Source organism: Apodemus sylvaticus, chromosome 2 (genome assembly GCF_947179515.1).
Source record: "Apodemus sylvaticus chromosome 2, mApoSyl1.1, whole genome shotgun sequence".
In the NCBI taxonomy this organism is placed as follows: Eukaryota; Metazoa; Chordata; class Mammalia; order Rodentia; family Muridae; genus Apodemus; species Apodemus sylvaticus.
The window spans coordinates 101,561,162-101,588,213 of NC_067473.1; the positions used below are offsets into that span (position 1 = coordinate 101,561,162).

At 41.0% G+C, this 27,052-nt stretch overlaps 1 protein-coding gene and 1 non-coding gene across 3 annotated transcripts in view; both read right to left on the bottom strand.

The window, feature by feature from the left end:
* Positions 1–2,113: 2,113 nt before the first annotated feature.
* Ptcd3 (pentatricopeptide repeat domain 3) overlaps positions 2,114–27,052 on the bottom strand; it is a 29,107-nt gene continuing 4,168 nt past the window's right edge. Inside the window, exons 4-24 of one of the 2 annotated variants that reach the window (XM_052173904.1) lie at positions 26,508–26,553; positions 24,929–24,997; positions 24,379–24,483; positions 22,533–22,656; positions 19,799–19,914; positions 18,370–18,425; positions 17,137–17,224; positions 16,066–16,126; positions 15,603–15,688; positions 14,728–14,872; positions 13,834–13,884; positions 11,036–11,125; positions 10,759–10,787; positions 10,124–10,230; positions 7,191–7,269; positions 7,001–7,091; positions 6,400–6,485; positions 5,317–5,465; positions 3,687–3,728; positions 2,966–3,124; positions 2,114–2,692 (exon numbers count right to left, since the gene is read on the bottom strand). In XM_052173904.1, coding sequence (XP_052029864.1) covers positions 2,605–2,692; positions 2,966–3,124; positions 3,687–3,728; positions 5,317–5,465; positions 6,400–6,485; positions 7,001–7,091; positions 7,191–7,269; positions 10,124–10,230; positions 10,759–10,787; positions 11,036–11,125; positions 13,834–13,884; positions 14,728–14,872; positions 15,603–15,688; positions 16,066–16,126; positions 17,137–17,224; positions 18,370–18,425; positions 19,799–19,914; positions 22,533–22,656; positions 24,379–24,483; positions 24,929–24,997; positions 26,508–26,553 — 1,867 coding nt within the window. In that variant the 3' untranslated portion in view covers positions 2,114–2,604. The remainder of the gene's footprint in view (positions 2,693–2,965; positions 3,125–3,686; positions 3,729–5,316; positions 5,466–6,399; positions 6,486–7,000; positions 7,092–7,190; positions 7,270–10,123; positions 10,231–10,758; positions 10,788–11,035; positions 11,126–13,833; positions 13,885–14,727; positions 14,873–15,602; positions 15,689–16,065; positions 16,127–17,136; positions 17,225–18,369; positions 18,426–19,798; positions 19,915–22,532; positions 22,657–24,378; positions 24,484–24,928; positions 24,998–26,507; positions 26,554–27,052) is intronic. The other variant, XM_052173905.1, reaches the window with a different exon arrangement.
* On the bottom strand, positions 4,188–4,324 carry LOC127679616 (small nucleolar RNA SNORD94). The gene has a single exon (XR_007976878.1). It is a non-coding gene; the product is annotated as a small nucleolar RNA SNORD94 (small nucleolar RNA).

Genomic DNA, 27,052 nt, shown 5'->3' on the forward strand with positions numbered 1-27,052 from the left:
ACCAGGTCCTAGTCTTTTATTCTTTAGTCGGCCTTCCAAGCATGCGCCCATAGCCTCATGGGTTGTTCCCAAATGGCATTGTAACAGGAGTAGAAACCATAGGCATCTGAGCAACTTCTTCATGGAACTTGCTTGTGCCTTCAGGACCTGCTCTGGCCGGATCACGTATATACCTCTTCCAATTGATTTAATAGACTGCTGCTGTGCGCATCTTACATTATGACTTGGAGGGACTGATAGCACCCAGCTCATGATGGGTAGTTTAGGTTGCATAGTAACTTAGTGTGTTCAGTTTCCACTAAGGCCCAATAGCAGGCCAAGAGCTGATTTTCAAAGGGAGAACACTTGTCTGCAGATGATGGTAGAGCTTTGCTCCAAAATCCCAAAGGTCTCTTCTGTGATTCACCTACAAGAACCTGCCAGAGGCTCCAAAGAACATCTCTATCTGCCACCAAAACCTCAAATACCATTGTTTCTGCTGGACAGTATGTCCAAGTAGTAGAGTAGCCTGCACAGCAGCCTGGACCTGTTGAAGAGCCTTCTCCTGATTCAGGTCCCACACAGCTGTAATCTTGCCATCCAGTCTGCTGAGGCAGGTTGCTTACCCTTCCCAGCCAACATGGGATTCAGTGGGAATGTCTAAAGTCTAAAAGTAGACAAGTAGAAATAAGGGGTCCCAAAATAACAAAAACTCATTTAATTATCATTTAGGAATGTGGTGCTAGAGTTGTGTAGACACGTGAGTAGTGGGTTGTGTGTAGATCTACAGCAAACAGATCACTTAAAGAGTTTATACACTAAGAAATAGCCAACATTAGGAGTTCTGTAAAATGTGTGCACTCTGATGAACAAGGAAAGGAAACCAATGAAGCCGCAAAGACTAAGCATAGAACTGAGAAAAAGATAAAACTCAAGGCATAGCTGAGACAGTAAAAATTAAGAGTGGTGGTTAACCTTGGCACAGAAACTATATGACTTATTAATCCTGGAGATGGAAGACTAGGAGACAAACATAAACAGCAGACATGATTATACAGGTAGGCCATAATCAGTCTTAGTTGAGCTCCTGGCTTAGTAATGGTTTGCTAAAATGTTAAGTTACATGTATCAAGTGGATTAGAAAGTCCATTACATATTTATGTCAAGGGGTTTCTTCAGCTGGCTTCCAACCAATGTTCAGTTAAGTCCTGGGTGGGAAGAGGCATACCAGAAATGCCATAATGCCAAGGGCACTGCCACACACACAGGTAAAGATGCCAAGGGGTAGAGATAATAGCATTCCTGGCAGCCAGTATCTAATTTACCCTGTCCTTTACCAAAATTGCTTTGTAGGTAATTAATCAACTGGCATTCCATCCACCCCTCTAACCACATCACTCCTTAAGATCCTGTTTTCTAGGTGAATAGGACAAGAGTGTCAAGGTTTATGAAGAGGAGACTGGGCTAAAGCCTGAGAATAGATAAATAGTATGGCATATCTGTAACCATGGATACAGGCATGGTGGATAAAGCTGCCCCTCAATGCAAAACCTGGGAGGAGTAGACAGGCCAGGGACAGAAACACTCGTGAAACCCTGCAAACTGCAAATCTGTAACTCCTTTCCACCTCTATTAATTACAAGAAACAGATCAAGTTGCTCAGTAGCAATACATTGTCATGACATTTCAAATCCTTTTGTCATTACTAGCCCTCTAGATCTCTTCAAATACCTACTTATAAAGGGCCCACACAGACCAAAATGTTTTGTGGTAGTGGGGAGGAAATGGAGGAGCCATACCACTCCTATTCCTTAAACATTCTTGGATATTCTATTTCAAGAGCTGTACAATTCATCCCTAAAATTCTTGGGTATTCTAGTTAGATGACAAAAGTCTGGGACCAGGGAGATAGTTCCCATGTGGGTAGGAGGACATCAATTCAGATCCCCAACTATTTATGTATGAAAGTTAGGTGGACCCTCCCCCCCCCCCAGGGAGGGGGGGCTAGCCAACCAGTCTAACTGAACCTGCAGTCTTCAGGCTCAGTGAAAAGGCCTGGCTAAAGAAATAACCCTTGTCCCCTGGTCTCCATATGTACACACTTAAAAAGAACCAAATCACAGATTTCTAAAAATAATGTACTTAACTGCTTTATTTAATGATTTTACCATCTGGGCAGCCTAAACCAGTAGTTTGCTTCTGATTTAATTAGTTCTAAGAGCATCCATCTTTTTAAGGCGATAAGATCAGCTCAACCATAATTACGAACTGTCATGAAAACCAGTTTAAACTCTGATCTCTAGGGTAAAGGACCACACACCACAAAGCAGTTAGGCGGCAAAGGCTGGTAAGTTCAAGCGTGATGGGTACAGTAGGAACGAGGTCTGCAGACAGTGTATTTATGTGGAATTTGTTCTTCCCCAAAAATCAGACTTCACAGTGCTTGTTGCTGTCTTGGCAAAAAAAACTGGCCAGATGTGCATCTTTGTGGTACTGCATATGAGCCCCAGGGTCATGTGTTTTGGCTAGTGCAACACCACAGAGCTTATATTAGGTCCCAGCTCTGTATCTGTTTATTTTACCATTTCTAATACTCCAGCAGCTATTGTGAGCCACCTCTGCCTTTCATTTGTCTTCACTGATGTCACTGTCACTGTCGCTGCTGCTTTCTCCATCGCTACTGTTCAGTACAGTGAGGTTACCCAGGGCTTCTCTGTAAGGAAGAGAAATGACATCACACTTGAGCTCACAGGGTCAGGAGTGTTTGGCATCTTTGATCATACAGAGTCATAGCAGTTTTCAAAACAGATAAAGGATCCCAAACTGCACTGAACAGTTATGAGAACAGAGGAAAAGTTCAAACAGTCAAATGTTTATGATGAAGCCTATAACAAAGGAAACAGCCATTATGTCACCAAACCCTGGCTTTTTAAGGGAAGCAGGAGAGAAAGTTATAAGCACCAAAAGAGGAGACAGACAGACTTACTTTTGTTTTGGGTCAACTGTGAAATCCATCATTACTCTTTGGGCAAGGCTCTCACTAATAGGCAAGCTGAAGGCACTTGCCAGCTTCACAACGTCAATGGCCATAGCAGTGCTGCTGGAGGCTTTAGCTGTGTCCATAAATTCCTCCAGCAATTCATCTCTGTGTAAAAGAGAACAAAACTGAACAGTCCCCAACTCACATTTTTTCTGCTAGAGACATATATTCTAATGTCTTCATGTATGCATGTAGACATACATACATACATATGTGTGCAATGCCCATAGTGACCAGTGTCAGAGCCCCGGAATTGGAGTTAGACATGGTTGTGAGCTTCCATGTGGTGCTGAGAGCTAAACCTTAGGGAAAAGCAGCAAAGTGAGCTGTTTCTCCAGTGCATCCAACTTAACTTTTAGTCGAATATTTATAGGCAAGATTCAGAATATACTAGTCAAATTCTCATTAAATTTGGACAAAAGATAGTGGATAACATTCTAACACTCCCCCCCCCACACACACACAAAATGATCACTGAACAGAGAAAAGGTCTGCTTAGGATGCCCTGAATGGTAATCAGGAGATAAACTGCTTACCTGTCTAATCAAAGAGCCCTTGAATGCAGTGGTTTCAGCATGTGAAGAAATTCCAACCATGCGCCCAAGAGTCAAAGCCCATGGGACTAATTCAAGCCTGTACCAGGTGAGGCCGCTGAGTGTCAACTTACCTGGGAATCTTATTATGCTTTTTGAAGAGTGCCAACATTTTCCTGTGGAAGAGGAGAACAGATGACTGCTGACAGAAAAACAAGTGGCAACTAGAAAAGCAAGCCACCCTTTCCTCGGGTGACCTACAAGTCATCAATCCAAACTTTCTGAACTCCTGTGGGCTCCACTAGTTCCCAATTGGGGTACACAAATTCCACAGGTAAACTTGAGCCGTGGCCCTTTAGAAGTGCTAGTTACACCCTCCAGTGAGGGAGTGGCTTGGCTTAGCCTGCTCCCCTCTTTTTTTCTTTTTGATTTGGTTTTTTCGAGACAGAATTTCTCTGTATAGCCCTGGCTGTCCTGGAACTCGCTGTGTAGACCAGGCTGGTCTCAAACTCAGAAATCCGCCTGCCTCTGCCTCCCAAGTGCTGGGATTACAGGCATATGCTACCACCGCCCAGCCCGGCTTGCCTGCTTCCCTCTTAAAGCCCGAGTTATTCTGTCTAAATCTTCATTAAGAAGAGGCTCAGATTAAGGCAACAGTCTCATGTATGTGAATTCCAACAGCCTGCCACATGCAGGACAGAGGCAAAACACATACATTCAGCTCCCATGACTTAGCTGAGGTCCGTACCCCTGCGCCAATCATCACAGCCTGCTTCACAGTATGTTCAACGTGCCTGACCACGAAAAATGCCTTGTTTTTGTTTTTTGGACAAAAAACGGTGTTAACGGGTCCCATTTAAGTGAGCTACAAGCCAAAGACAAGTTTTGAACATCTTTTCTGAAGAATTGGCAGGCATATTTGGACTGGTAATGAGTGTCCAATACATTCATGTATCACATAGACGGAGGGAGGGAAGGAGGGAGGGGAGAAGGAGGGAGGAAGGAAGCTCTTGATGTCTCTAATTTTGGAAAAAGCGAATAAGCCTAAGGTCTCCACTTATAAAGACTAGATTTAGTGTGTTAGTGAAGTGCTGGAAAAGCAGAATAGTGGCACAAACCAAAGATAGTCTTGTTTCTGGAAATACCAGTTGCCAGAAGTCTTAAGGTCCTCAGGCCACATTTTAGGTTACGGATGGGGATAAGGAGCACTTGCAAGCAAGTTATGTTGAATTACCAGAGCATTTCCTTTTTTTTTTTTTTTTAATTTGTTTATCTTATGTACATGAGTACATTGTAGCTATCTTCAGACACAGCAGAAGAGAGGGCATCAGATCTCATTACAGATGGTTGTGAGCCACCATGTAGTTGCTGGGACTTGAACTCAGGACCTTTGGAAGGGCAATCAGTGCTCTTAACCACTGAGCCATCTCTCCAGCCCACCAGAGCATTTCCAAAGGTGTGCTTCTCTCATCAGTAAGAACCACAGAGGCAGAAAGAAGAATGAGGCTGAGTTTCTTGCCCAATAAGACACAGAAAGCCAAAAGGTATGGAATAAAGAGAATTCTCAGCTCACGCAAGTACCCTCTTCTCAAGTATATCAAAGTGGCCTTAGCAAGTTTCTTGTTTAACTGGTATTTGCAAGTGTCCATAAAAACCTCATGTATATTCAGATTTGTAAGGAATATTCACCTATCAACCCAAGTAAATGTTTCAACTCTAAGAATTATTGTTAAAATTTACACCTAGAAGCAAATACATACTCACCAGGCTTCCTGGGTTCTGCCACCTCTTAAAAAAAGGACAGCTATGTATTGTAAAGAGTCAGCTGGCCAATCAAGAGCAGTCTGCCGGGCATCCTGGCTTTCATATGTAGATTTGATATCAGCAGCACAGTCAGCAAATGCAACCTGAAGCTAAGAGGCTCTGAGAGTCAGTGGAACTGTTTATTTGGTCTGATAAGAATTTAAAATGAAGAACCATCACATGCACAGCAAACAAGAAATACAGCAAAAAGAAGCCTTGACCTGTCCAGGGATAGTGCAACTAACTACCATGAATCTACCATGAATTTCCTTTAAAAGGTTTTGTTTTAATTTATTGATTGTGTACATACATTTGCAACTAATTGTGCCAGAGCCCATGTATAGAGGTCAGAGGACAACTTATGGGAATTGGTCTGTCTACAACCCAGGGAAAGAACTTTGGTCAGCCGACTTGGCAGAAAGCACCTTTATCCACTGGCAAATCTTTCCAAGTAGCAATAATGATAATAATAATAAGTAAAAAATAAAAATTTTATTTTATACGTATGGATATTTTGCCTGCATGTGCATGTGTGCCTGTTGCTTGCAGAGGCCACTTTCCCTGAAATGGAGGCATAGACATGGGCGGTGGTAATCTAACCAGGGTACTTTGTGAGAAGAACAAGTTGCCCTTAACCACTGAGCCACCTCTCCAGCTCGTTATTTTCTTATTTTTAATTATGCGCGTGTATTTTGAGTGCAGGTGTTTGTGAGGGTCTGATATGAGTACAGAGAGCTGACTCCTGGTCCTCTAGAAGAACAGCAAGCGCTTTTCCTAGGAATCATCTCTCTACTTCATGGAATAATTGTTCAAATATGCTTGCATTCATTGTCACAACTCTTCCTGGTACCCACTTCATACTAGAGGAATGGGGTTAACACTAAGATTGGTATTCTGCTAACGGTACTATGTGTTTAACCTAAGCCTACATTTGTACAGTGGAACATCCCACAAGGACCTTGAGAAGATAGACGCATTAGCAAATCCATAGGTCAGTACACATCTAATGATGATGGTGGAACCTGAGCTTTAAGCCAGCCTTACCTCTGGTGGGTGTTTATCCCTGGCCATGAGCATCAATACTTCTTTTCTTAGGGCATCTCGGAAAGTATGGTTGTATTCTTTACTATCTTAAAGCAAAAGCAAATAACAGTGATAACCCAAATGAAAACATCTGGTGAGCTTTTATCCATCACTCATTTTTATCTTCTGGTGGGGTTAGAATTAGAATTCTTGATTAGAATTAAAGAAAACTTTAATTCCACCGCTCTGGGAGGCAGAGGCTGGTCTACAGAATGAGTACCAGGACATTTAGAGCTACAAAGTGAGACCTGTTGCCAAATGCCAATCAGAACTGTTTGTAGTCAATATATAACACAGCCTATGTATGATACTTGGGTAAGATACAGAGATGGAGGTTGGTTACTATTTCTTAGGCACCGATATCAGAAAGATCTTATTTTCCACACGTGCACTCATTCAATATAACAAGAGCAATATGGCCTTGAAGTTTGACCTTAACAAATGCATTACCTTCTGTTAAGAAGGGGGGTAAAAAAAAAGAATGGAGGCTTTCAGTCTTAAAAATGCACATATGTTAACCATTAGTTACTGAAGATAGCACGGGCACAAAACTGTCACCAACCTTTCCAAATCTGAGGAACCATTTCTAGCCTATTAGCCACATCCAATGCTTGAAGAAGACCTATGAATATTTGGGAGTGGGGAAGGAACACCTGATGGAGAGAATTACAAACGGTTTTATAGCATCCAGCGGAAATTTTCATTTACATATTCATCTACAAAGACAAAAGATGAGTAACAAAGACTCTTACTGAAGGTATCAGGTCCTTATACCACTTCAAGGTGACATCAATTTGTTCCAGTGAACAAATCAAACTGAAAAACTTCGAACTGTGGAGATAAAAAGTGTGTTTAGATTAAAGTCTGTGTGTAACAGTAAGGTATTAGTGAAATTTCAGTAGGATTATTAATGTATTAAATCATAAATTTTTATACATCTTTAGGTCAGTGAAATGGGTAAAGGTACTTTACCACATAAACCTGGCACCCCAGTATCATCTGTGGATTACATGGAATCAAGGCGGGAGAGAATTTACTCCACAAAGTTGTCCTTGACACCCCCGCCATTGCGTGGCATGTGCACACAAAATGAAAAAGATACTTATAATTTCAAGTCAGAACAGTCAATGATTGACCAAGGAAGTGATAACTACTAAATTTCTCAACTGAGATCTTTGATCCTCAGCTGGACAATTTGGGCTGCTGGCTCACTACTTACTCTCAGATCCTAGAAAGCAGTTACCTCAAAAAACATTTGTATTCAAAGTACTCAGTGGAGAAGCAAGGACCTGGACACACAAAACAACCCTCACATATAAAGGCATAAAGTGTAACAAAGAAATAAAATCTCTATGTACATATAAGAGACTAATCATAATATTACTGCTATCTTTTTGTTTGTGTATGTACACAGGTGTGCCTTCCTATATAGATGAAGTGAGGAGAGGGGGTTGAGTCTCAGATGTCCTCCTCACCTGCCTCTCTGAAATCTCACTGACCTTGGAGGTGCACTGTTGTGTCCACCCTGAATGGTAACTAACCAGCTCCAACAATCTGTTCAGAGGTCCAAGGAGGGGATGGAGGTTGGTCACATGGTGGACGAAACAAGCTCCAACAACTTTACACACATATAAATATATATGCATACATTCTCACTCACACACAGTGGGTGGATGGAGTCAGGCTCCAACCACTTCACATACAGAGATGGACACATAGACACATACACACACACACACACACACACACACACACACACACAAACACATTTGAATAGAGAAAACTCCAATGAGGCCATTCCAACAACTTTACTTGTCTCTAAAAACAATCACCACAAAACCATATTCCTCAAAAACAGATGTAAAATCATTACACAAAGGGAAATTATAATAGAATTATGTATTATTTTTTGAAATTTATACTTAACTAAACATTCCTCATTTTTCTTTCCACAAGTTTACCATAACCCCAAAGCAATAATTCTTTTATTACTAATTAACAAAGTTTAAGCAATCCAGTGTATAGTAGCAAGTTCTTTCCTATGCTTAGCTGATAACAATTTGTATTTAGCAAGAAAGACATCTACCTTATGTCTTGTTCAGCTAATAATCTATTCTCTAATCTTATATTCATTTACTATTAAATAATTAAATAAAGAGATTTACTCTTTATTCATAATCCTGTTTTTTCACAGTGAACACTGAAACCAATGGCCAAATCCTTAGATCACGGGATCCTAGAACTCAGATCCAACCTAGAATGTTTTCTTTGATAATTAACTTGCTCCAAGCCTATTTTTCTTTTCCAAGTACAATTATGTGCTTGTAATACATGAAAACTCACTGTATTCCTTTTCTAACCAATATAGCCCTCATTATTCTACAAAGGAGGGCATACTTTCCACTCTTAGTTCTAACTTTATTACACTTTTCTGGCAAAACAACTTAACCATCTCTTTAAACTTCCTTTCAATTACCCTAACTTCCTAAACCTATTTAAATCAAACCAGGAGGTCTGTAAAATCATTAGTTTACCTAAACAATATTATATTTTGAAATTTAATCGTCATATTGGTCTGCAGGAAAGTTGCCCAACAGAGTGGGCTGCATCCCAAGAGGCAAGTGCACCACCCTAGATGTATAAGGAATATAGCAATGACAAACATGAAAAGGCATGGCAGCAGTAAGACGTTATCTGCAGACGAAGGCTGAGGTACAGCCACTGCAGCTGTGTAAAACGGTGGGCTATCTCTAGGAAGCTCAGTTGCTCACTGTAGGACCCTCTGCATGCCATCCACTAGTAAGCTTTGCTCCATCTACCTAATGTATGAATGTATGTACGAATGTATGTATAAAGTTGTTGGCACTTGCTTCACCCACCATGTATGTGTGTGTTTGTATATAGTTACATGTGAAGTTGTTGTTGGAGCATGCTTTAACCACCAAGTATGTAAGCATCTGCCTGCTTTACAGTGTCACCCGCTCCTCAGATTGCTGAACAGATCTGCCTTTTTTTCCCCCTCCAGACAGACAGGGTTTTCTGTGTAGCCCTGGCTGTCCTTGAATGCAGAAATCCACCTGCCTCTGCCTCCCAAGTGCCGGGATTAAAGGCATGCTCCACTACTGCCCGGCAGAACTGCCTATTTCTATTTCCCGCTTCATTGTGGGGTTAGAGACACACACCGCAATGGGGGCTGGGTAAGAACTTATGCTCCTACTTTACCCATGGAGCCCTCTCTTCAGCACCACTGCTTTCATGTCCAAATGTTCATCACAGGTGCTATGAAGTAATGGGTGCATCACCTAAAACTAGAGCGTAATTATAGTCCATAAGCTCCTCCCCCTGCAGAAGCCAGCAATTAAACTGGAAGGAGGGCGCCAGAAAGATGGCTCAAGCCCTTGGTTCAAAATCATGAGGGCTAGAGTTTGGATCCTGGTAAGTATGTAACAATCCAGGCATTCAACTCTAAAGCAGGCAGAAACAGGAGGCTCACTGGGCTCCCAGACTGACTGAGACACAAGCTCTAGGTTCAGAAAAAGATCCTGCTTTAGAGGAACAGGTAGAGAATGATGGAGAATTCCTGATACCCTCTTCTGGTTTTCGCATGCATGCACAAGTGGGTGCACACACACAGAGACAAGCACACATATAGTAAATCTTATGAAATATTAAGTAGCATACTTACTAATACAGTTTACATTGAACATCTTGTCCGATCAGTTTCCGGTTGTCTCCCGTGTTTAAAAGACCATGTACTTGGTAAGCAAGCTCTAAATCTCTGAGAGATGAACACTGAAAATTTGCAAATAGTATTACCCAGATATTCTTATAAGCCAATGGCTCAACAGTTAAAAAAAAAAAAGTATTTATTTCTTTGTATACATACTTAACACTAAATCCCATTTATTGATAGCAAAAAATTAATCACCATGAGACGGCTTCAAGAACCAGCCCTGAAATGCCTCCTCTCCTGTAACACACACTACCTAGGGGCTGCATGTGGGCGGCCTGCGAACACCGAGGAAAGCCCACAGGACAGATAGGCTGCCACACTTTAACGGGTGCTCTCTACTCATCATAAAAACATGAAACTTCTCATGTGATGATGATAAAATGAAAACAAATGTAATAATCTATTTCCATCACTTTACACAGCTAATGGGACAAGGCAACATATCAGAGATAGGACATAGATTGTAGAGGCAAAAGGAGTAGAAGCAAAGACATCAACAGAGGAGACACAGAAGCACACTTACAGGCAAAACAAGGAAACAGAGTGGAACCTTTGGAGCAGGGATCAAGTAATAAAGTGGCACTTACCACATTCATGGCCAACAGAAAAAATTTATCTGAAAACCAAAGTTTACAAGAGGTTTGGTTGGTGTGGATGTTATTATATATGTTATAATATTATTAATGTTACTATAATCATATAATAACATTAGAAAAATAGACACCCTTGGTTTTTTTTTCAGAATGTTTAATCTAAATATTGTTACTTAGCTAAATAAACATTGCTCTCAACACAAGGCCTCTGATGGCATTCAGGCAAACTACCCCCTCATCAGCTGGGGAAAACACAAGCAATTTTACCTACCATCGTCAGGGTCCTGTGGAGAGAATGTTCTTCCCTCTAACTCATCCATGACATCATAGATGATGAGGGATGGCATTTTTATAGAGCTACCTGCAAAGAAGCAAGGCAAACGGGCTTTCATCAGGCGCCCACTTTATAAGCACTACCAACGGGCTGGAGAGATGTACTTCCTATATGTTGCCTCCATCTTTAGCCTAAGACCAGACAGAAAGCTGGGTAGGGCTAAAACCTTGCTGTAGCACCCATCCACCCTTGGGTTTAGACTTCACCCTACCTTCTCATTCTTGAGAAGCTCAAATTTCTTTCCCAAATCTACACCCTCTACCCCAAATTGACACTTAACTAAATTATTTCGTGGTACCTGTATTCTTTTAAAGTCAAGTCAGATAAGGAAACCAAGACCAAACCCAATTGCAAATTTAGTGGAGTGGTTCTTAGAAGCCACGCGATCCATATATACTTATTAATGCCAACATTAAGGTAGGAAGATCATGAATCAAGAGGTTCACCTGAGCTACATAGCAAGTTCAAGACACTGCTACGCAGCAAAGAAACTGGGCTATAAAAAAGACAACTGAATACTAACAGGGCAATTATTTTGTTGCTACTTCAAAACTGTTATTTTGCTGTTATAAATGGTAATGTAAGAATCTGATACACAGGATATCTGATCTATCTCCCAGGTTGAGATCCACTGAATGTGTACAATATTTAAATAGGTGTTCCCAAATTCCAGAAGAGTATACCAGATCCCCAGAACTGGTGGGTAAGCTTGTGGAGCAGAACATGTGTCCTCTAGAAGATCAGCAAGTTCTCAACCTGTGGCTTGAAATCCCTTGTCAAACAACTCTTTCACAAGGGATGCATATGAGATATTTACGTAACAATTCATAATATCGACAACATTACAGTTAGCAATAAAAATAATGTTATGGTTGGGGGTCACACTATATTATAGGACTGCAGCATTAGAAAGGTTAAGAACCATAGACTTAAACCATCTCTTTGGCCCTCAAAACTCATTTTCATATATAGAAAAAAAATCTGTGTACAAAAATCATTTAAAACTGAGTCATAGACTATAATGTAAGCCTCTGAAACCGCAAGAGAGAAACCACCAAAGGGACAACACTTCAAAACAGTGGCACAGGCAAGGACTCAGAAGAGGACATCAGTAGTACAGTGTATGTGGCCAATGATTATTAATGCCAGCACTAAGGTAGGAATATTATGGACCAGAGGTTTACCCGTGAGCTGCGTCTGGGATTCCCTTCCTCCCATCTCACCGCGAACACCAGGATTAGATGCCCACTACCTACTCTGGCTTTACATTGGTTCTGGAATCCAATTTAAGTTCTGAAGTTTTACAAGGCAAGCATTAGCCCCTTGAACTATCAGCCTGTTTGAAACAGGGCCTGCTTTGATTAAATGCAACGACAAGAGCAACTGAAGGAATAAAGGGCTAAGGTGGCTTGCCTAAGGTGAAGGGTCTGCTAGAACTGTGTGTGCCTGTGTTCTGGGGATCAAAGTCTACGGTTCTTAGATTGTGTATGTAACGAGCATTTTAAAGACTGACCCACCTTCCTAGTTCCCCTCTATCCCTTTTTCTGAGACTCATATAGCCTTTTCTGGCCTGGAAAAATCTGACATGCTTGCTCTCACTTCTCGAATTCTGTGATTATAGATATGTACCACCAGGTCTGAAATACATGAGGGAGATCTTTTTAAGGGCAACAGTTAAGTCCCATTTGTAGGAAAGTAGAATTGGAGATAATTATATTAAGTACAGTTACGCTGCATTCACACAAACATTACATTTCTCTTTCAAATAAGATCTAGATTACACAGGTGCGTATGTTCGTATATGAGATGTGAGAGGAGAGGCAGAATCACTAAGGAAGATGACAGGCAGGAACGTAGATGGCCGATTAAGAAAGAGCACATCGTAGGGCACAGAAGGGCAACTGTTGCCAAGCTTGATGATGGAGTTTGATTCTTGGAACCCACAAAGGAAAGAGTATGACTGGTAAGGCTTAATGTCAAGATTTAAAAATATATGTACTTAAACTACCTAATTACTATGGCTACTAAGCTATTCTACTGAGCTGCACAGTTCTAAAGACCAAAAGAAACCCTTAACTACAGCCTGCCTCGCCTATTTTTTGCCGTGTCAGAATGACACAGTACACTTTACAGCCCTCTCCAACGTTTGTATTTTATATTGCAACTAAGGGTACCACTAGTCATACAATGTCTCAAACCTTGATTCTGCTTCTGTCTCCTAAGTGCGGGTACAGGATAATAGGCATGCAAACATGCAGAGTTGAATTCTATTTTTTAATTATTATTTATTGCATGTGTATAGGTATTTGTATGTATGTATGTTTACGTCTGGGGCCCTTGGAGGTTAGAAGCAGCTTTGGAGCCACTGAAACTGGAGTTATAGATGATTTTAAGCCATCATGTGGGTGCTAGGTCTTCTGGAAGAACAGTCAAGTATTTTAACCCCTGAGCCATCTTTTTAGCCTCTGAACTATTTTATTTATTTATTTTTTCCTTCCTGAAAACACGGTTTATGTAGCCTTGGATGTTCTGGAATCCCTCTGTAGGCCCGGCTGTCCTTGAACTCAGAGATCCACCTGCCTCCCCATCCTGAGTGTTGTGATTAAATAAAGGTACTCACCCAGCGAATTCTCTGTTCTTAATTATTATAAAGAGCAGATACTTTAACAATTATAACAACTCAACAGAGATGGTCAGTTTACACACAAATGAAGATAACGTAAGGTTATACATACCTCTCGGGTAAAAGAGGTGAAGAATATGATGGTATGTTGCAAGTGAGGGTTCTCGAATTACCAGGCAGATAAAGGGAGAGGAAAAACAGTAAAAACACAGCTGTTCAAATTAAAGCTGGAACACACTGTTACTATTCCTATCCCTCTGAAGACAGTTTAACTCATCTCATAAAAGGATGAGGTCACCCTACAGACAGCAGCACTTTGTCATGCCCACACAAGTGTGACTGATCACTGAGAAGAGCAAAGCACCTTGAAGACAATCAATGCCCACTTAATCTTCAATTAATTATTGAAATATCTACAACATTTTAGCTCATAATTTGTGTTAGAGTATCTAGTCATGCTAGAAAAATGTACTAGAATTTAAAGCTAACAAAGCAATTAATTTCCTTCAAAATTAAGAAAGCTAAAGAAAAACGTCCTCAAATGTTAAGGTAAGTCAGTAAGGAATACTAAGGGACTCGTGTCACAGCAGACCGTTTTCACTTGGTATCCATGGGGATGTAAACCAAGGACCCCACTATGCCTGGCTATTAACACGCTCAAGTCCTCATATAATATGGTGACGTATCTGCATAGAACCCTCACATACCCTAACGTATACTTAGAAGCATTTCTAGACCACCTGTAACAGCTGATATGCTATGAAGGCTAGGCAAATACTTCTTGTATTATTTAGGAACTAATGACCAAAAAGTATTTATAATAATTTTTTTCCTGACATTTTTATCTGGAGTTGGATGCTGAAATGCAAAGATCCAACTGTATGTGAAGTTACGTATGTAGTAAGAAACCCCTCACAGGATGACGGTAAGGATGAAGATACTTCCTGCCTTTGTGCCTGAGCCCCGCAGCCACCTCAGCACCCCATCTTCAGTGTGGATTCCTTACCTACTCCAATATGTTTCATTTCACGTAATATCTGTAAGGCCTGTAACTTTCCAAATGAATAAAACTTCCGGAGACATTTCAATATTGTATTAAAAGTCTGCAAGTTTGGTTTCACCTTCTGTGCAACCATATGCTTCAGTAGATCCTGGGTGAAGCCAAAATAGGAAACATTTTTTACTCCTACGTAATTTGCCAAAACTGTTGAGAGAACTTTATACTGTGGCTACATGTGAAATACATTAACACCCATTCTCCAATTAAAGACTACATCTTTAATAGACAAACAGCCACTGTTGGTGGCACACCTCTAACCCAGCACCTGAGAGTGAACGCAAGCCTGGCTTACATAGCAAGACCCAGGCCAGGAAGGGCCACACAGTGACGTCTTTTCTTAAAGAAAACCAGAAAAACCAAAACTCGTGATAAGTACTGCCTGTGCGGGGCCAGCAATCCCACCCTCTAGAAAAGCCTAACACTGTCATGGGATCAAGGAGCCTGTCTCTCCTTCCTGCCATCCACGCAAGGAATCATGTCTGCGATCTTCTACCAAATTAAGCAAAACAAACAAATGTATAAAATAACCTAAGAACAGATGACCATAGTAATATAAAAATATTCCACTTTTAAGTTTTACCCAAAATCCTTTTTCATGTTTTCAATTTGTCATCTCTGGCCAGAATTATAATAAGTATGGTAACCTACAACAAAGACAATTACAGTGAGCTGTTCCAGTCTTCCTGAAGCCTTGCTATGTGGTGACTTGCTCTCTCTTCTCAGGGGAGACAGGCACTGGGCAGTTGATCCATGGGAGCAGCGATGCTAAACTGGTCTTTATTAGTGAAAGGCAGCTACAAGACAGAGCGGTGGTTGCTCACCAGTATAGCGTTCCATTTTTCTTCAAATTTCTCATTGAGTATGAATGTTTTTGCTTCAATCAATGCATTAAAGGTATATACATCAGCTGTAAAGGAAAAGTACTTGGTCAGTCTCAGTAAGGCCTTAGAACAGGTTCTCCACTCCCAATGTAATCATGAGCATGACAAGAAAAAAACACCCTCCCACCCCCACAACCAGAGCAAAATCCAAAGACCTCACTGAATCTCGGTAAAAGCAGCAGTTCCTAACCTGTGTGGGTCATGACGCTTTGGGGGTCACATATCAGATATTACATTACAATCCAAAACAGTAGCAAAATTGCAGATAAGAAGTAGCAACAAAAATACTTTTATGGGTTGGAGGACAGGACAACATAAGGAACTGTATTAAAAGTTGCAGCATCAGGAAGGTTAAGAACCACTGTGTTAGAGGAAGACACATGTGAGGGGTCCTTATACTCACCACTAAGTCTGTTATTTAATAACTCGGTGTACAAGTTCAACGCCTGTGCATAAGCTCGGTGCTGGAGAGGAAAAAGCGAACATCATCAAAGTCTCCCCAAGTGTGAACGTTGGGGAGCACACAACACAGAAGGCGCCTATTCTCGGGAGGCTTGTATCCCAGTGTTGTGGGTTTCTTCCAGGAGGTACTGGCAATGCCTAGAGACAGTTTCAGTTGTCACAACTGAGGATGAGGCAGAAACAAGTTACTCACTAATGGGTAGAAATGGGGAGGACAATACGCTTGGACGTCTTCCAACACACAAGCAAGCTTCCAACAAGCTCTTTGCTTTAAAATGTTAGTCTATGTTGGGGAACTCGGCTCAGTCTTTAAGACAGTTTGGTGCTCAATCAAAAGGACTGGAGTTTTCATTCCCATACCCATGTTGTTAGGAGGCCCATAAATGCCTGTAGGAACTCTGGCTCCAGAAACCCCAACACCCACTCACCTACCTACCCCCTTATATAAATTTAGACATAGATGCATGAATACACACAAGAATTTTAAAAAACTCAAACTTTAGTGAAGTTTTTCATCCCTAATCAAAAATCTGAAATGCTGCTAAGTTAAAAAAATTTTGAGGACTGATACAAAGACATAATTTGAATCTCATTTAACAGGTTGTAGACAGCATAGGCTGACAAAGATAAAATGACCACTCTAAGTATGTCCATTATCCCAATTATACTGGGAAGACCTGTTGAGTCTGAGGGCAGTACAATTTCAGAGAAATTGTCTGAAAAGATAAAAAGGATTTTTTTTTGACAGGTATTGTGGAGTACCTGTAACGAGTGAGTTTAAGTCTTGTTTACTAGTTAAGGTTATTTCAGAGACTTTGTCTCAAAAATATAACCTTCTCATGTTATGCTTACTGAAAAAAAGTATGAAGCAAACAGATATCTTGCTGAAAACTGAGCCCCAAAATATAATATTATGCATATATTCATAATCCCAGGCATTTTATAAACCTGTAGGGGTAGAAAAGAACGAACTCAAAGGACCCTCAAGATAAAAACAAACAAAGAAAGGTACCTTCACCATCCCTCGGATCATCGTGCAGTAGGAGTGTGCATTTTTCTCTGGCATTAGAGCGAAGATTCTCTCAGCATTGTTTTGCGCTCTAGAAATATCAGAGGAAACATCAACTGGAGGCCCAGAGAAAACTAGTAGTGAGAGCTAGCACTTTCTGGGAATGTTTTAGGCAATGTACATAACTGTCTGACTCAGAGTGTGACAGGTTATCACTTCACAATTGGTTAAAGATCTTAAGCTGTCTAGGCACTCACAGCTCTCGGGGCCATGACCAGGAATGACAAGAAAGTAGTTATTAACATCTAAGAAATACCAAGAACCAGATAGACAGCAGAGGCTATTTCTCTATCCTACTTCTTAGACCCCAAAGTCCCCGACGGTAACCTTGCTCCTGAGTCTCGCCATACTTTAGCACAAGCAGTTCTGCCTCTTTACTCGAGGGTAAGAAAATGGTGCATGTTTCTATATACCCAACACCTTAGGATATGAGCTAAAATCTTATAACAAGTCCATGTGTGTGCATCTGTTTGAGTGTATGCAGTGTGTGCCAGTGTGTCCATGGAGGTCACATCTCCTAGAGCTGGAATTATACACAAGATGCTGGGAAAAGAGCTACTAAGCCATCACTCTAAACTAGAATTTCTAGTATTAATGCTAGCCTTCCTTCTCTATATATCCAATCAAATCTTTCAGAATTAGTTAGGGAGGGATCTACAGCTCAACATAAACTATACACCAAACCCTAAATGGATTTTTGTATGCTGGCAAGAGGTAACAATCTTATTTAAAAAAAAAAAAGCCACAAGTGATGCTGCACACTTCTTAAACCAGCCCCTGGGAGCAGAGGCAGGAATGTCCCACGTTTGAGGCTAGCCTAGACTATATATAAGTGGAATCTTAAATAGTAACTGAGAAACCAGGTATAGTGTACACACTTTTAATCCCAGCACTCAGGAGGCACAAAGATCTCTGTGAGTTTGATGCTAGCCTCTTCTACATAGTGAGTTCCAGGACAACCAAGACTACAGAGAGGCTGTCTCATGAAACAAAACAGGCAAAAGGTATAAAATACAAATATACAAAGGCAGAATGTGGAATACACCTGTACAATGAAAAAGTTTCCTCTAAAATGTTTTAGAACATTTTATAGGACTGCAACTCTAGAGGATGATGTAGCATACTTTTTATGTGCTGTAAAATTCCCACAACACAAGGTTTCCATGTTTCACATACTTCCAACGACCAGATTCCATCTTGGATGTTTGATTATTTTCCTCTGTGGCCTCTTCCTAAAACAAATGAAATAACAGGTAAGACAATGCTTGCTTGCAAGCTACTTAAAAAAAATTTAAAAAAAGGAAATAAAACTAAAAGGAAATATCAGATCATCAAAAAACAAAGAAACTCCCCCAAAATGTTCACACACAGTAAATTCCCCTAGTGTGAAAATCTGACTGAGGAAGTCAGATTGTCCCCTTTGTTCTCTCTCCAGACGAGTATTCATTTAAAATCTGAGCAGTCTGGCCTCAAACTCAGATCTGCCTTCTGCCACTGCGCTGGGATTCAAGGTGTGCACCGGCCCAGTAATGGAGCCTACAGTACTTAGTACTCAGGAGGGCAAGGCATGTAGGTTTTAAATTTAAGATTAGTCCAAGCAAGATCTTTATTTCAAAAACCAAACCAAACAAACAAACAAAAAAATACAGGGCTGGGCGTGATGTACACCTTTAATCCTAGCACTAGGAAGGAAGGCAGGGCAATCAGATCTCAGGGAGTTTTAAGTCAGCCCGGTCTACAGAGTGAATGCCAGGACAGCCAGGGCACAGAGAAACCTTGTTTCAAAAAACAAAACAAGCAACAACAAAAAAATTTCCAAAAAAAAAAAAAACTTCTAGGGGAAGTAGACAGTATCACAATTCAGTGCTTGCCTACCACGCAGAGGGCCTAGGGCCTCTCCAAAATGTGCAGCACATACGCAGTCAAGTGCTATCCAGCTATAAAGTTGAGAATCATGCCAGTTCTAAGAAAATGGGTGGAATTAGAGATTAATCTATAGATTAAAAAAATCAGGGGCTGGAGAGATGGCTCAGTGGTTAAGAGCACCGACTGTTCTTCTGGAGGTCCTGAGTTCAATTCCCAGCAACTGCAAGGTGGCTCACAACCATCAGTAATGGGATCTGATGCACTCTTCTGGTGTATGTCTGAAGACAGCCACAGTGTACTTACATATAAATAAAATAAACAAATCTTTAAAAAAAAAATCAGATGTTGCTTGCTTTTTCTCATCTGTATAATCTCCTAAAATATATTCATCCTAAAAACAAAGTAGAACAGGATAATTTGGGAAAATGATAAAGACCCCAGGGAAAGGAGGGGGACGAGGAGGAAGAGGCAGAGGAGGAGGAGGGAGTATGGTTAAAATACATCACATACAGGTATGAAAATGTCACACACAAACACATACAGCAAAACACACTATTTGGTATAATACATACTGATTAAAAATGAAGGGAAAACAACTTCATGTGTCTCCATCATGCTTACAGAAGGCTACCATGCCACCTCAGTATAGAACCTTTTACTACTATGATACAGAACCCTAACCCACTGAGAATATATTATTTTAGAAACAAAAAACCAAGATTATAATTATTTTTTTTACCAAGTTTTCCAAATGTTCAGTTTGTTGAAAAGAATAGTCAGCTGGGGGCTCTTGGTCACCATAGTAACACAATAAATCCAAAAGACTATTAGTTGTTTCAAGCGAGACTGGGGTTCCTGTGGTTAGGAGAAAAAAAAAATAAGAAAGAAAGAAACATTCAAACACCCACCAACCAAAGCCTCATGAATTAAACTCCTCACCAATTTCTACTGATGGTAGCTTATTTGGCTACATACTTAGTCTCTAGTACCATGTTACTAATGAGCACATGAGGAATGCCGGCTTTCTGCTGATTCTTTACCCTCTACTGGCTGGTTTTGTGTATCAAGCTGGAGTCATCACAGAGAAAGGAACTTCAGTTGAGGAAACGCCTCTATGAGATCCAGCTGTAAGGCATTTTCTCAATTAGTGATCAAGGGGGGGAGGGCCTAGCCCATGGTGGGTGGTGCCATCCCTGGGCTGGTAGTCCTGGGTTCTATCAGAGAGCAAGCTGAGCAAGCCAAGGGAAACAAGCCAGTAAGTAACATCCCTCCATGGTCTCTGCATCAGCTCCTGCTTCCTGACCTGCTTGAGTTCTAGTCCTGACTTCCTTTGGTGACAAACAGCTGTGTGGAAGTGTAAGCTGAATAAACCCTTTCCTCCCCAACTTGCTTCTTCATTCTGATGTTTTGTACAGGAATAGAAACCCTAAAACACCCCTGTAAACTCTATTTCTGAATAAATTCGTTTTGCATAGGACACAGGTTGTAGAAGACCTCTTGACCCCAGCTTTCCTAGCTTATTTTCTGATCTCCCTCTCTGGAGCCTATCACTGAAGAACAGCCTGCTGGTTCACGTCAATTCTTACACCTGATCCACTATAACAAACACAATTATCCCAACTGGATTCAGGCCCTCATTAAAAATGTACTCAGAATTACTAAAATAACTGTGTAATTGTAATAGCCTTGAAAACAACATGTTTGACTCCCAGGCCCTCAAAAATAAGTAACAATAAAATCCACAAAAAAACCCCACTGTTCAAAATGTGATAAATACCATGTCAGCACTCACTTTATAGAGAAAAGTACAATGGAAAGAAAACAAGGGTCTGGAGAGAGGGTTAGGAACATTTGTTGCTCTTTGACAGAGGACCGGAATTCAACTTCAAGAACAGCCACACCGTGGCTTACAATCCTCATGGTATAACCTCAGTTCCAGGGATCCAACACCCTCTTCTGCCCTCCAAGTACATGCAGGCAAAACATTCATACACATAAAAATATAACAAAAAAATTTAGGGGCTGGAGAGATGGTTCAGGGGTTAAGAGCACTGACTGCTCTTCCAGAGGTTCTAGGTTCAATTCCCAGGAACCACATGGTGGCTTACAACCATCTGTAATGGAATCAGATGCCCGCTTCTGGTGTGTCTGAAGACAGCTACAGTGTAGCATATACATAAAATAAATAAATCTTTTTGAAACAAAATTCCAAAATAACGCTTTTCAAAAAGAAATGTTTTTAAAACCATAAAAGACTCATTTTAACATAAGTGCCCATGCCTATAATCCTAACACTCAAGAAACTGAGGCAGGTGTTCAAGAGCATCCTGATCAGTGTGTAACACCTGCATGCCTAGGCTTCCAGCTTTGCCCACAGTGGTATAGGTGTGCCCAGTGACCCAGTAAATGCCTGTAGGTCTTTTTGAGGCAGTTGTTATTTAAACACGTCAGCACTGAGGCATTCACTGCAGGTCCGCATCAACTGTCACTCACATTCAGGAAGCAGAGGCAGAACCTCAACTACATACTGGCTGGTATGCTTTGCTTATGTAGCTTCTAATGTATTACGCGTACAACCTTCAGTTGTGCAAACATAAGCAAATTCTTGGAAAAGGGTGTCAGAAAATATTTTGGGGTTCAAATAATATGTTCAATGATTTGTCTAGTTTGTTTCTTTTATGTTTAGCACCATTTTTATCCTAATTCACTTAACAGCAGTGTAGACTCCTAAAATTTAATGATAACAGCTGATTTTGAAGAGATGACATGTATATTTATAGTAGCATATCTGTCATGTTATGTAGAATTATATTTAGTAATAAAGTCACCCAGATCTAATTCAAAACACAAGAGGACATTAGTTAGATGCTCAGAAAAATTACATGGTCTTTTCTAGACTACTAGGTGAAGAAGAACCCTATCAATATCAAAGTCCCTGATCCCATTGATCAAGTCTTTCTTTTAAAACATTTCTCTGCAGCTGAAAAGATGCTCAGTAGTTAAGAGCACTGGCTGCTCTTCCATAGGTCCTGGTTTGATTCCTAGCACCCACAACAGTGGTAAAGTAACCATCTATAAGTGCAGTTAAGGAAGATCAGAGGGCCTCTTCTGGCCTCCACCAACACCAGGCCCACAAATGATGCAAATACACATGTAAGCAAAACACTCACACATAAAATAAAGTTTTCTGTTTTATTTGGCTCTGTCTTCTCACACCTAATGTTAGAAACAGAGGCCACGTACTTCCTTTGCCAGTGCACAGGACAAAAGCCAGTAAGCAAACAAACCTGCAGTTCCACCTCACTTATAATTTCAGGGTGAAGCTAGCGCAGAAGACGAATTCTGTATATTATACCACTTAAATCACAACACCAGCAAGCAGAGTAAATATTATTTGCTATTTCTACTCAAAGCTAACTGGATAATATAAAATGGCCCCATGACCCAGAGGGGCTCTGACTGAAAAGAGTCACCTGCTTGCAAGAGCTGGTCAAAAATGTCCACAGAAGCTTTGACTTTTTTGAGTTTGATTCGTTCCTTCAGGGCAGCTTCACTTACATCTTCAATCTGAGGTTCAAAGTACTCAGGCATTAAGCACTAGAACAACAGGAGAAGTGAATGACTACAGACAGGCCAGGGAGTAGGGCAACACGAGGCGAGGCTGTTAGCATCCCGAGAGCCAAGTAACCTGGCCGGTCCAGTCCCTGGTTCCTACACCACAGACACGGACGTCATCTGAACATAAATGTCTTAGTACAAAATCGAAGACAAAATATACAGAAAGGCCAGTAAACATGGACAGAAGACTGTTTAGGCACCACCTTGACTTTATGAAAATTTAAAAACATTCAAACATAAATATTCACTCCATATTTCCCACCAAGGGTCTCAACCTGAGGCTGATCTAAATACTTTGCTTCCAGGTGTTTTGATTTTATTTCATTTACTAATTTTTCAAATATATTTCAAATGCAAACTCCTTTACTCCAAGTACTAAGCTAGACATTAAGGATTCTGAGATGTTTTTAAAGGGGGGTGCACTACCTTCAAAGCAATCCCATTCTAATGACAGTTAATGTTATCACCTTGACAGATTCAAGAATAATCAAAAAGACAAGTCTCTGGACACGCCCGTGAGGAATTTTCTAGGTCAGGTTAACTGAGGTGGCAATGTGATTGGGATCATTTCACACAGGTTCTGGACTGTACATAAAGAGAAAGTGAGCTAACTCCTAGGACGCACGGCTTCTGCTCCCATTTCAGTTATTCTGTGACTAGCTGTCTGCTGCTCTTGCTAAGATGCTTTCCCTTCTATGATGGCCTGTATTTCCTTAAACTCTTAAGGTAAACTAAAAGTTTCCTTCATTAAATTGCTTGTCAGGTATTGTCACAGTAGGAAAAGCAATCCACACAGAGCATAGCTGATGGTAGAAAGCTTACAAGAGGATCTATAGTCCACCACTAACACAAACCCCAGAGACAGACACAGCTAATTACAGTACAGTGTGCAATGGCACCACCTCCAAGGCAGGAGACCCCACAAGGCTTCCAGCAACAGTGACGTCGAAACCAAGCATAGGAGCATTGCCAGCCAAAAGGGCAAGTGATAGGCCAACCAATGAGCATTCTCTTTTTTGTTTGTTTTTGTTGTTGTTGTTTTCTAGACAGGGTTTCTCTGTGTAGCCCTGGCTGTCCTGGAACTTACTCTGTAGACCAGGTTGGCCTCGAACACAGAAATCCGCCTGCCTCTGCCTCCCAGAGTGCTGGGATTACAGGCATTGCACCACCACTGTTCTTATATTCTTACTATACAACTGTGCTGGCTTGCTGGGTGTGAGTCTGGGGAAGAAAGGGGAAGGGAGATGCTGCAGGCAGGATGAGCTGCCGAGGACAGCATTTCCCACTCAGATAACAATCTGAGTGCAGTGGTTGCTGGGCAACACTCTACAGACACCCCACAATTCCTGGACCAAGAGGCATCAGAAGTGTGGCCTCAAGCTCCAAGAAGAGGAATGTGGGCAAGGCAGACACCAATGTCAACGGAGTCCAAAAATGACCAAAACAGAAAGTGCAGAGACACACGGAGCATAGAGCCCTCATAAATACAACATTTACAAGGAAATGGCAGAAGCCATTAGAGGTCCCTGAAAAGGAACTGTCTGTCACAAAGGAGAATCACACACAATAAGGAAATTTTAAAAGGTTAGCAAAGGTTCTTACTCCAATATCCTGGGCACTAAAGTGGCTAATTCAGCTGTGGAAGTGTGATTTAATTTGTATTCACATTACCATGTAAGAGACACAGTCACCTCTCCTTACCGGTATATGAGGCTCGGCTATATCCTTTTGGAAATATTTGGGATGAGAATTAATAATAAATTTTGCTGCAGTCTCTCCAGACTTCTTTGCCAATAAAAATGAACGCTACATAAGAAAAAAAATACATATTAGCACTTACATATAATTTAGTCTCAAGCCAAACTACACCCTCAGCAAAAATTGCTCCCTTTCCCCCAGAAAAAATAACAATTCAAGAGGTCCCAATTACAAACAAAGTTACAGTACTTCACATATCTCACTTCTGAATATGCCATTAATTTCAGGTCATGTTTTATATACAGTACACCACAGATACTCATGGTTTGCTTAAATGTTGGTTAAGACCTAAGTATTACAAAAACAAACAAAAACTAAACCAAAACTTTTTTCAAAAACAATACTTAATTAAGATTCAGAGTCTACCAATTTGTCAGGATTTGTAAGTTTTTCAAGATTTCTTATTTTATTTTAATAAATTAGCTACTTATATATCCTTACATAAACCAGTAAAGCTTTTAAAAATTACTAGAAGTTACCCAACAGTACTCACCGACTCCATCACAGAGGTTGGTATGAGGTAAGGGTCATCTTGAAATACATAAGGTGCAGCTGTAGGGTCCTGTGGAAAAGGCACATGCATCTTTTTAGACTTTTGCTAAAATTATCTAAACTTTAATGACAACAAGTTCTGTAAAATAAGATTTTATTTAGACAGGAAACATACATGCAGGAATATGATCTTATGTCTGCATATATAAAAAGAAAACACACATCACTAAGACTTCCCCCCAATTTTGTACAACACAGAGCCAGTAAGTACAAACCCCAATGGCTCCATCTTAAAAGGTTTTTCTTAGGATAGAACCCAGGGTCTCATACATTAACTAGTCAGCATTTCAGCACTGTGCTAATTCCTCAGCCTATTTCTTAGGATTTCAGTGTGCTGCAAGGACTAACACTGCTTTAAAGTCTAGTAAAGGACCCATGAAGGACTCCTGTCAACAGATTCCCTTCACTGCACAGTCACTATACGTCCATGTGCAAGGGCCTGGGAAGACCTAAAGTGATCCAGCACTTGCCATGTGGGAGTATGGGATGGGTATGCGGCCCCCTTATAACTCTAGAGCTCAGAACGCAGACGAGATCCCAGGGTCCTGGCTGATTAACTAACGAGCCTTTTAGCTGAGCTCTTCGTCCAGCTAGACCTTGCCTCTAGTCAGTCAGGTGGACAGTTGCTGAACAGTTGTCTGTCTGTAAATAGGCATCTGAAAAGCTACTGAAAACTGTGTGTGTCTCCTGGAGACCTGAGGTATCAAACTCCAGCTCCCTAATATATAGTCACCTCCCCTCCCATTAGGGCGTTCTATATGGACAGCTGACCTCAAAGTTGTAACTCTCCTGCCTTAGTCCATGATGCTTCCAAAGATTATGAGTTTGCACAATCACGCCCAGCAAAATTTGTATTTTGCCCCCCCCCCCTTTTGGTCTATCCTAGAACTCATAATGTAGATCAGGCTGCCTTCAAACTCAGAGATCGTCCAGACTCTGCTTCCCAAGTCCTGGGATTAAAGGCATATTCCATCACACCCATCAAAAGATCTATATTTTAAGCAATGTTAATACCACCAGAGGAAAGACCTATGTCTGAGAGTCAGTAAAAAGACAATGGCTTTCAAATCACTCAGAAACAAGCAACTGCTTTTTTTTTTAAGCTAATTAATTTTTAATTTAATTACTTCATGTCAATTTTAGAAATAAGTATTTCAAAAAGCTTTTCTAGGCCAGGCAGTGGTGGCGCAACCTTTAATCCCAGCACTTGGGAGGCAGAGGCAGCCGGATTTCTGAGTTTGAGGCTAGCCTGGTCTACAGAGTGAGTTCCAGGAGAGCCAGGGCAGAGACAGAGAAACCCCGTCTCAACCCTCCCCCCCCCAAAAAACCTTTTCCAGTAATTAAAAATTATTAGTATGAGCTGGGCCTAGAAGTGCACAACTTGCAACACTTGGAGGCCGAAGCAAGAGGAGCACTGTGAGAAATTTTTTTAAAAATTTCTAAATATACAACAGTTTAGTTATGATGCAATAAAAAGCCATAACATTGAATATGTTATTAACCCTTAAAATCCTACTTACCCTGTTTACTGTGGATGCAAGTGCCTGAAGAACAGCCACTTTATCCCTAGAATAAGAACCACAAGTCAACCTTCTCAGAGGACACTGGGCAGTAAACAAGGCACAGTTCAGCTCTCACCTAGGGCCAGGACTTATTTCTCAAAGCCACCACAACAGAAATAGGTGAAAACCAAGCATGACTGCAAATGCTATAATCTCAGAAGAGGGAGGAAGAGGCTGGATTGAAGGTTGAGACCACCTGGACTTCAGAGCTAGACTCTAAACAACCAGGCGCTAGAGAATGGAGCTTAGAGTTCTTGCTGGGTAGACCCTGAGCACCAAAAGCCCGTTCTTCAGTCTGGTACACATCCGTCCTGCTTCCTTTTGCTTCACGTGCATCTAACTGTCTCTAATACCATTCACTACCCAGGAGGAGTGATTCCCTCTTTCTCCCCATAAATCCACCAGCTGACTGCCTTCAGCCCACTTAGAGCAGCTCTCTGGACTCCTGCTAACTATCCAAACTACTGGCTCTCACCTCTACCCCGGAACAAGTAAAACAAGCC